Source organism: Podarcis vaucheri, assembly GCF_965113315.1.
Source record: "Podarcis vaucheri genome assembly, chromosome: 14".
NCBI classification, from domain to species: Eukaryota; Metazoa; Chordata; class Lepidosauria; order Squamata; family Lacertidae; genus Podarcis; species Podarcis vaucheri.
In genome coordinates, this window is record NC_138752.1 from 29,583,315 (window position 1) to 29,593,855 (window position 10,541).

The following is a 10,541-nucleotide window of genomic DNA, read 5'->3' on the forward strand; positions in this document are numbered from 1 at the left end:
CCACTGCCTCCAGTACCATGGGGCAGACGAGGCGACCAGTGTGACCACCTGTCTCAGAACTGTTGACACGGACTGGCAGCATCTCTGCAGGATAATTTTGACTGGGGATTGAACCCTGGGTCCTCTGCATGCTGGGCAGGGGCCTTGGCCCTGTCTGGCCTGGGGCCCCTTCCTCCCCCCTGCCCTCCAAGTGGTACAAATCTCAGCCAGAGACAGGAGAATGTTACAGCAGCCAGAGTTTTATGGGGTTTGGTGCAGTGCATCGTGTGCCTCCTGCCCACACAGGACGTCTGCCCACTGGTGTCTGCAAAGAGCCCTGGGCTGGACTGGGCTCAGCTGCGGAACTGGGCCACAGGCGAAGGGATGCGGATGTCCTGGCCCCGCTCCAGGCGCCGTTCGCAGTCAATCAGGTAGTTGACACCGTCAATCACTAGCTGCACCAGCTCCACCTGGCAGGGGCAGGAACAGAACAAGCCAAGCTGGAGAGGGCAGCTCAAAGGAGACCCACCATGGGCCTTTGAGGCACTGGTTGTTGCTGCCACCCCACATCCATGGCTCAGCCCTGTTGCTCCACCGAGTTCCTTCTCCTCCCCCAGCAAGCTGCAAAGGGAATGAGGGCCTTCCTTGCAATCTCCCTTGCCACGGGGACACCCCGCTTCATGCTCCCCTCCCTCCACCCAGGATGGCGAGGATGCTCGAGTGCCAGACCCTCTACACTCCACGCTCTGCACCCAGCAAAGCTGACTCTCCTCCCCAGTTACCTCTGATTTGCCCAGGCGATCCAGGTTGGAAATATCAAAGGTGCCCCCCGTGGCGGCTGTGTCCACACCACCCGTGCCACGTTTCTGCAGCCTCAGGTTCTCCAGGATCTTTGAGAATCGACTATCCTGCAGAGGAGGTTGCAGGTAGAAGTCAGTGCGGCAAAGTATTTGGGGTTTACAGAACTGTGACTGTGGGGTGGGGAAGCGTTAGCTTGAGGCTACTGGGGGCAGTCTACGGTGAGGACTAGATACCTGAAAGGGAGAGTCCTGCTTGGAGTTTCAAACATCCTGTGGGGAAGGAACTGTTGGGGGCCTCAGCCCAGGAGCATCACGCTGCGTAGGACCCCTCCACCCACCCCAGGCTTTACCTTGCTCAGCAGCGGCAGCTTGATGTGCACCCCAGCACGCAGTCCAGTGCCCAGGTTGGAGGGGCACGTCAGGATGTAGCCCAGCCTCTCGTTCCACATGAACTCCCAGCCCCTCTCCTGGATCAGGCGCTCCACCTGTATGCAGGGGAAGCAGGCAGAAGTCAAGGACAGCACTCCCTGAGACTGGGCCCCTTCTCCGGGCCAGCTCAACCCTTGGAGCAGAGCCTTCCTCCTGCCTTGCGATGTGGCCCAGGACCAGATCCACGGTGGCCTGAGCTTTACTAATCAGGATGCTGCCACCATGTTCAGCCGAACCTGAGATGCCTTGGGCAGGGTGGGGCTATGGGGCCAGAGGACTTGCTGCTCACCTCCTTCAAGCCCCGGCAGAACCTCTCAAATACTCTCTTCATGTTGCCTCCTTTCTCCATGGAAATGACACGGGTGTGGTCCTCCTCATTGACCCAGACCAGGAAGGTTTTCTCGTGGTTGTGCCTGAAGAGAGGGATTGGCAGTTACTGGGGTGGGGTGGGAATGTGCTAGGCACTGCCTGGGCATGATTGGAATCAGGGCTGGCCAGAGGCAGAGCTGGCTGCTCGGATACCCAGAGCGGCGCACATGTTGTGCACCCAGGGGCAAGGCTAGCCACCCACTGGGGTGGGGCTAGGGTCCTGGGGGGAGGGGTGCCACATGCAGCAAACGTCCCAGGGGCGTGACGTGGCAATGTCACCCCCCTCAGGGATGACACCTGGGGCAGACCACACCCCTGCACCCCCTTCCTCCGCCAGTGGGGCCGGCCCACACATGAGGCAAAATGAGGCAACTGCCTCAGGTGGCGATTCACTGGGGCAGCAGATCCTGATGTAGATCTTCCACCTCCCTTTCTTCCCTAGTGGGGAGCTGGATGCTGTTTGGGGGTCTACCTTAGGTGCCAAAAGTTATTGGCCTGGCCCTGACTGGACGTGTCTCCCTGACCTGTGCCAAGCAGGGGTTTGAACCAGATGATGCTTGGGGATCCTTCTAACTCTATGATTGTTAGCTCTTGCTTTGCCCTTCATAAGTCTGGGCTTCCGGAGTGACCCGCTTCCTGCTTGAGATGCAGCCTTCCTCTCCAAGGCCATCTCTCTCCAGGTCAGCAGGTGAATATGTGGAAGAAGGGCCCCCCTTCAACAGACCTTCTTGAGAGGCAGGCACTCCCCCTCTGCCCCCTGCTTTTCATTTCATTTCTAAAAGATTAAAGGGGGAGCATTTCAGTTTCAAGGAGGGCATGTCAGCTGCTGGGGACAGAGCTATTGATCTGAGTGACTGGGCGGGGAGTGCCTGCCTCTCAAGAGGGTCTATGGCTGCCTGCCCACCCACTCTGTACCATACCAGAAGAAGAAGCCAGAAGCCATACCAGATTCCTCGGGCATCAGGCCAGTCACGAGCCATGCCTGCAGCTGTCAGCAGAGGGGAGACAGGTTTGTCAAATAGGAAGTGATCCTGGGAAGGAGAAGAGGTGATGATGAGCTGGGGTTTTGCTGGGACCCACCCAACTGGGCAGGCAGGAACTAGGAATTATGGCCAGGGTCAACCTGAGATGTGGGGCAGTGCCTAGGGATGTTCTCCTGAGGACACCTGAGGGGGGATGTGAGGGTGCAGCTGCCGCTGACTAGAGAGGGAGGCAATCAGCACAGCAGCAGTTCCAGTCCCAGGGGAAATAAGAACATCAGAAGAGCCTGCTCTATCAGGCCCATCTAGTCCAGCATCTTGCTCTCACAGCGGCTACTCAGATGCCTATGGGAAACCTGCAAGCAGGATTCAAGCACAAGAGCAACTCTCCGCTCCTGTGGTTTCCAGCAGCTGGTCTTCAAAAGCATGTCTGCCTCCAACTGTGGAGGCTGAGTATAGCCATCATGGCTAGTAGCCATCAATAGTCTTACATGAAATGAATAGCATGCCTTGCTATGCTACACCAAAAGAGGCAGTAACAGGCTCCCAGCAAGAAGGGAGAGCAGTCTAAGGCCAGGCTGCCTTTGGGCTGCCCAGCCCAGTCCTGCCCACTAAGAAGAGCTTGGGTGACAGTCCACACACAAGCAGGCCCTGGTTGGGCACACTAGTGTTACCAGAAAATTGGAAAGGGGGTGAGAGACCTTCCCCCCCACCACAAGCCAAAGGCAAAGACAACAAGCCTCCATTACCAAATGAAGCACTGATAAATGTATCTATGTACTGGCTCAATGAGAAAACTTTAGAAATTCATATGTGATGGATATACACCATTCCAATGTTGTTCTACTCAGAAAGAAAATGGCTAACAGGAGAGGAGCTTGGGACATAGGTAGGGGCAGCTATAATCCCTCAAGCATGAGACCATGCACTCAGCAGCCCCACTGCCTGGGGGTTGATAATCGCTGGCATCCTGGCACCTGAGTGCCGGACAAGTCATTCCAAGAACAATCGCAAACGCAACCTCAGTGGCTTGGGGTCTCGGTCAAGACAACGGACGTGCTTAACTTGGCTGGGAAAATGTACATACTTACCCTTGTTTCACCTAAAAATTGGAAGGTGGAGGTCATGTGAGGGACAGGACAAGCCTGGTGCTCAGGTTTCGGCCAGGAGACCCGTCCCAATTTATGACGTAGTTATGACAAATGTATGATGTTTTACTAATGGTGTTATGGGTAATTTGGGAAACTTATAAAAAAAGGAGCCATCCTTTGTTCGGAGCTTCTCTCTGCTTCTTCTATGTGGCAATTTGAAGTCTTGTTGAAACAATAAAGATCAGGCCTACTGGCCGCTGTTTTGCTTCTATCTCCTGGCTGAAGTCTCTTGCTTGTGACCCCCGACCTGAACCTATGGAAGTCAAGGTTAGGCAATTGTGGAGTGCTCCAATGTCTCCCTTTTACACTAGGGCTGGGCAAAATCTGGTTTTCGACATGGTGATATATCACCAGCTAAACCGCAATATACTGATATATCATGATGTCTGAAATAAGGATGGAGCAATGTAGAGACATTGGCTGGTGTCACGGTTTTCCCTGCATCATGATTTTTGCATAGTGCACACATACACACACATATCATGATTTACAATATATTGCCAGGTCAAAAATTATGAAACCGATAACCACAATATGGACTGCAAACTGGTTTTGGACGATATGTTGATATATCGCTCAGCCCTCGTGCACACCCACCAACCCACAAATGCACCCCACCCCTGGCCACTGGGCTTCCCCACCACTCACATCAATGAGCTGCTGCTGCTCCTTGTCCGTCATCTCACTGAGGCGGTAATATTTGCCAGCCAGGTCTCCACTCAGGCCAGCCAGGGCTTCTGCCGTGACCCTCTCCACCTCTCGGCGCTCGGCCCGGCTGCAAGCTGGAGGCAAGCTGAGACCCCGGATGCTGCGGCCCGTCCGCACTCGTGAGGACAGCACGTAGCGCTCATCAAAGTGGCCTGCCTTGATCTGCGGGAGAAGATGTACCCCAAGGAAGCGGGATGCAGTTAATCACCAGGGGGTGACACATGTGGGATGGGGATGATATAAAGGACAGGACCTTTGTTGCCTCTGGGAGCTCAGGGGTCTTGTTTTGATTATTTTGTTTTGATTTATATTGTTTTGATTATTTTGGCATTTTTTGTTTTTGCTCCTGAATTTTAATTTTGTTCAAATTTGGAAATTTTAAGATTGATTTTTAATTGTTTTAATGGAAGGAGGGAATTTAGTTGAGGCAGAAGGCCCCAGACTACCCAAGCTCAAGCAGGATAATTTCTTACACTGGAAGAGGTGTTTAGAGATATGGCTGGACTTGAAAGGAGTTCTGGTCTGCATTGGAAATCAGAAGCCTACTGGCACCACTGCAGAAGAGAGAGCCTTAATTAGAGCATGGGAGCAGCAAAATAAATTGGCAATATCTATAGTCACGGACAGCATTTCAGTTGCATGGATGGTCCGTGCTAAGGAGATGCTGCAGCTCAAGTGACTGATAATTTGGAACTGGTATATGGGTACACAAGTAAATATTCCCATAGAACATGGATGAGAGATTTGTTTAAACTAAAGCTAGAATCCAGGAGGGACTGTAGCAACCATGCAACACAATTTATTGCCATTTTTTGAGAAACTGGAGATTGCTGGTCTGAAGACAGAGGGTGATTTGAAAGTTTGTTATTTATTGGGATCACTAGGATCTAAATTTGATGCTTTTGCGACTCTCATGGATGTAGCACTAAATTTAACAAATTAGCCGTCTGAGAGAGGAGTGTACAGAAAGGAGAGGAAAAGAACTTTGTCACAGAAGATTTGGCCACAGAGACATCAAAGCCATTATGGATTTGCAGAGCAAGGAGCTTGCAAGAGGAGTAAAGGTAACTCAGGATGCCTCAAACACAGCAAAGTGCATAAGTTGCATCACTGAGAAGAGTGTTAAGCCTTCATTTCCTCTATGTACTGAACAGATAGGCACCAGGGTGCTTGATGTTGTTTATAGTGATGGATACGGTACTTCCTTCCTGCCTGAGCTCACCCCCTCTTTCAAGTCAGAGATGTGAGTCCAGACTCTAATTAAAAACTATTTTTTTTAACTAAGAAGGTTTTTTATTACCTGAATACAACTTTGATGTATTTGCTGCCTGCATTGAAATGTAAGTAAACCTTATGTTTATCTTACTAAAATGTGTGGTTCATTTGTAGCAATGAGGACAAAGAGGGGAAAGGTCAGCAGACCACAAATAAACAGAGAAAACAAATGCAATTGCCTAATTCCTAGCTTTCAGTAAACTGCAAAAGCATAAGTTTTCTTACTCTGCTAAAAGGGTTTTACAGCCTGTTTACTTTCACATTTCTCCCACACATGGGACAGGAGGTTTAAATCTTAATTTACATATTTAATCCTTAATTCATCTCCATCAGGATGCAGGGGGCAAGCCAAGGGATCTTGGCAAGTTTTGATAGGAGTAAACTGTCTCTTCTAGTTTCCCAGGGAGAAACCTGGCCTTCTTCCCACTTCCTAGAATGAAAATTTTGGTTTCCTCTTGAAGCGAAATGGTAACATTTGGTCCTGAGCTGATGGTTAACTGGGGCTTTAATGTTGCCTTTCCTCAATTTGATGTTGTTTTGTGTTTTATACTGATTGCTTTTCACTGTTTTATGCAACTTGGAAAAACATACACACACTCAGAGGGCTTTTTTTCAACAGGAACTGCAATTCTAAGAGAATAAGGGAGGCATTTATGGTGAGTTCCGTCACTTCTTTTTCTAGAAAAATAGCACTGTGTGCGTGCATGTATGTACACGGTATGTACCTGGTTTTCGAATGTAATCTGTTCCGGAAGACCCTTTGACTTCCAAAACATTCGAAAACCAAGGATCAATGGGTGGTCGGCAAAATCCATTAAAAAAATGGAAAAACACGTAGCAGAAGCCGTTCAACTTGCGAGGTGTGTTCGAAAACAGAAGCAATTGCTTCCAGGTTTTCAGTGTTTGGGTTCCAAATTGTTCGGCTTCTGAGACGCTCGAAAAACGAGGTTCCACTGTATATGTGTGTGTGTACACACACACACACACACACACACACACAGATATACATATACATATGAGAGAGGCTTTGCAGTGACCCTTGGGCAAGGGCTCCTTCCTGGGGTGCTGAGCATACCTTACTGGAGTCCAAGTCCGTGGGATGCTTCATAGTGCGGGGGTTGTAGCCGTTGTGGCGCTCCTCAATCACTGGGTCGAAAAGACCTGCAAAGACCTAGAGCCACAAGGATGGGGGTGGGGTTAATGGCAAGCTAAAGGGAGCCCAGGTGGGTGGGTGGGTGAGAAGGGCTGCTTGGGGACTAACCTCATAAGACTCCTCATCCCCTGCTACCATGCCTACAGTCTTGATGAAGGGGTGCCCAGGGTTGTCCACGCCGGTCTGGATGCACTGGTCCAGGGTCCAACCGGTGGGGGTGGCCTTGTCACAGAGCTGGGCGTAGATGGTTGGTGTCAAGTTGCTGGCCATGCAGTTGTTGTGCTTCCGCAGGTCAGGGTACTCAGCACTGCGCCGGGGTGGGGGGAGGGGACAGGATGTGGGATAGAATTAACACACTGCAGGCAGTGGGGCACCCATTGCTTCTTAGGCTTTTGTTGCAGGCTTCCCCTTTCCTCTGAGAGGGTTTTGTATAGAAGGAGGCAGCCTGAGAGCCATTTATAAATGTAGGAGGAGGATCCCCTGAGCAGTAGCCTCCACATTTGCTCTGAAATTTCCTGTAAGTGAAATTTTGTGGCCACACTTTTACACCCTTTCAAGGAAATGCACTCTGCATGTGCCCAGATGTACCAATGTATTTATAATTTATTTCACATGTACCACAGCTGAGTCCTGATACAGGAAAAAAGATCTGACTTGTTGTGTTGTGGGTCCTTCCTGCCCCCTTTGTCCCCACCACCACCCTTCAGTGAGAAGGGTGGGAGAGAGGGAAGCTCACTTGCTTCTGGGCTTCCAGGACTCCACCCCGCACAAGCTGCGATGTTTCTCTTGTTTAGCTCTGGTTTCTAGTCATGGATTTCATCTCTGGTGGGAGCCTGTCTGAGCTTTGCGTTTTTAACTGCGTTGAGGCAGTTTGGGAACCAACTTGCAGGAGGCTCGGCTGCTCTCCACTCCTGACGCCCCTGCTTCACCTATTACCTCCCACGCAGAGCCTACTAACAGCCCCTGCAGGTGATGGGGCGTGGATGCTGGACCTCAATCTGGAGCAGCTGAGAGGGCCTGACCCCAAAAGGCAGCCGCAGCAACCAGTGAGCAGAGCAGGAGGCGCGCGGGGGACTTTATTGCATTAAGAATACTCTTAATCCGCTTAGAGCGGCCGTCTCCTGACCTCGTTCCCAGTTTAGAGGGGCTTTGTGGTTTTCCTGGCCTTCCCTGGAGTTGCGAGGGGGCGGGGAGGGAGAGAGGCTGGAGCAGCTGAGCGAGGGAAATTTCCCTCTTCCGGGCTTAGAGAGCTGAAGGAGGCCCCGCTTGAGCCCAGAGGGGCGCACTGCAGCCCCCGCAGCTGTGAGTGGCCCGATCCTTCTTCGCGAGCTCATCGCAGTCAGTGCGGGATGCCCTCTTTTCCTGGCAGTGGCCGGGAAAAGAGCTGCATGACAGGCAGGACTTCAGCAGGTGTATTTTTCCTCCTTGGTGCCTGTGCATTGGCTGGCCTATAGGGGGCAAGGGAAGCAGTCGGGACGATTGTGGAGAAGTCCCAATTCTCCTCCCTGGAGGCCCAATTCTCGGGAGCACTGAGGGAGCGAGCAACCGGCGCACCAGTCTCCTGCAAACGTAATAGGCAGCAGCCGAAAGGCTCCTCTCATTCTGCTGGTGACATTGAGATCTCGGCGTCCTCCTGTGGGAAGGGTGTCCCTGGGGCCACTCCTCCCCCACCGCACCGCTTGCAGGAGCAGCTTCTCCGGCCTCCTGTGCGGAAGAGCAGCAAGCCTGGAGGTGTGTTGCCCAGAGGGGTAGATATTTCCGAGCGGGGCTGGCACTGTTTTTTCGGTGCTGAGGACTGGGACGAAAGGGGGGACCCTGAATGACAAAGCTGTCTCTGGGCGCTAGACCGTTTTCTTTCGGTCCGGCAAGGAGGAGGACCAAGCAGAACCGGCCCCGCTGCAGCCCAGCCAGAGGCAAGGAAGGGGAGAGTGTTCCAGAGCATGTGTAGAGCACATTGCCCTCAGGGGATGTGCCCAACAAGCCCCTTGAGACAGCTCTTCCTCTGTGGCTCTTCCCGCCCCAGCCCCTCCTCCCGCCAATGCCGCAATCTCGGGCTCTGGGCCTCCTCCTGGGAGTGAACAACCATAGACCACGCGTCTGGATTTAGACCAAGCCCGGGTCGGCGGCTCTGTTAGGCTCGCATTGGCTCAGGACCACCGCTGAACCGAGGGATAGTCCCGCCTCTGGCTCGCTCACGGCGGACAGGCAGAGCGTCCGGACTACGGCTTGCTCGGATCAAATCACCAGTCTCTAGCCACTAAACCAGACTGCCTCAATGCTGCAGTGCTAGAGAAAAGGTGGGGTGGGGAGGCGCCCTGTTTGTCGCCTGTTCCTACATATTGCAGGTGACTGGGGAGGGAGCTGGTGTGGGGCTCCCCCTGCCCTGGCTCTTCCCGCGGCCCCTTGACCGCGAGCGGACCCAGCGCCATCCCCGTCGGAATGTCCCCGTCCTCCCTTCCCGACCGCTCAGTTCCCTGAAGGCATCTCTCCGTGTGCGAGTGTGTGCAAGGGCTGCCTGAGGAGCCATACCTAGCCGGGTAGCGGCGCCGGTTGGCCACCGCGGCGCCCACGGAGTCCCGGGAGAGGAGGAAGCCAGCGGCGGCGAGTGAGCCGGCTGCGCCCGCCAAGGCTAGGAGGCCGGCGGATCTTCGGGCCGAGACGATGCGGGCGAAGGTGCTGGCCATGGCGACGGCGAGGCCGAGCGAGCAAGCGAGCGAGCGAGAGAGCTGAGCAGGCAGGCAGGCAGGCAGGGAGTGCGCACAGTGAGGCGGGCGGGGACGTGCGGCGAATGGCAATGGCTCGCGGGGGAGGGGAGCGCGGAGATTACGCCGCCAGCCCAGCCCAGCCTAGCCCGGCTCGACTCAGTCTGGCCGCCCGCCAACCCGCCCGCTCGCCCGATGCGCTGCAGCGGCCGTGGCGAGGTTTCTGGCACGCTTCAGCACCACCGCAGTGGACAGCGCCTGCAAGCCGGACGCCCGAGCGGCAGCCCACGCGGCGTGTGTGTCTGTGGAAGTGGGTGGGCTGTGCCCCACCGATCGCCTATGCCTCCACCCCACCCCACGCGGAGCTTGGCTGGCAAGCATAGTCGGCGCGGAGGATGTCTGGCTGGCACTCCCGGAGGGACAAAGTCCACTCGCAGCGGACCCACCTGAGCTGCGGGAGAGGCAGGTGCGCCTCCCTGCCCAGCCACGCGCTCCTGCAGGCATGGGCTGGGGAGGCTAATACCGGCCAAGTGAGTTCCTAAGGAGGCGGTTCCCCTCCAGGACAGAGGGAGAACCCGATTGATTGCTTCGCAGGCCCAGAGCCGCGGAGCTGCCGAGTCTTCTGCAGAGCGCGCGCCAGGAGAGCGCGCAGGTGGGCGAGCCGACAGCTGGCCCATGTGCTCTGGCCTGGCCTTTGCGCTCGCCCCGAGCAGACTGAGGCTCAGCAGGGCTGCTCCGGAGGACTCCTGCTTCTGCCGGGCTGCCTCCACCCCCCACATACCTAGTTAAAATAAGCCTGCCTATGCGCGCGGGGGGTGGGGGTAGAGAATGCGCAGGGCCAATGCGCTGGCACAGATCCAGCCCGGGCAACGCACGCTTGTGCCGCCCCCTGCTCAGGGTGCAGAGCGCCCTCTGGATTGTGCCCTGGCACCCACCTGCCCGGGGCCAGCAGCAGAAGGGGCAGGCGTCGGAGAAGAGCGGGCGCTACTTTCCAC

General features: G+C 54.6%; 1 protein-coding gene across 1 annotated transcript; it reads right to left on the reverse strand.

Moving 5' to 3' along the window:
* Window positions 1-219: 219 nt before the first annotated feature.
* On the reverse strand, window positions 220-9,668 carry CKMT1B (creatine kinase, mitochondrial 1B). Its single transcript, XM_082199495.1, has 9 exons — window positions 9,374-9,668; window positions 6,953-7,151; window positions 6,767-6,862; window positions 4,357-4,578; window positions 2,523-2,608; window positions 1,498-1,621; window positions 1,130-1,264; window positions 762-887; window positions 220-449 (listed from the first exon to the last, which is right to left on the reverse strand). Exons 1-9 carry the CDS (start codon window positions 9,526-9,528, stop codon window positions 333-335), a joined length of 1,260 nt encoding a protein of 419 aa, XP_082055621.1. The 5' UTR covers window positions 9,529-9,668; the 3' UTR covers window positions 220-332.
* Between the last annotated feature and the right edge of the window lie 873 nt (window positions 9,669-10,541).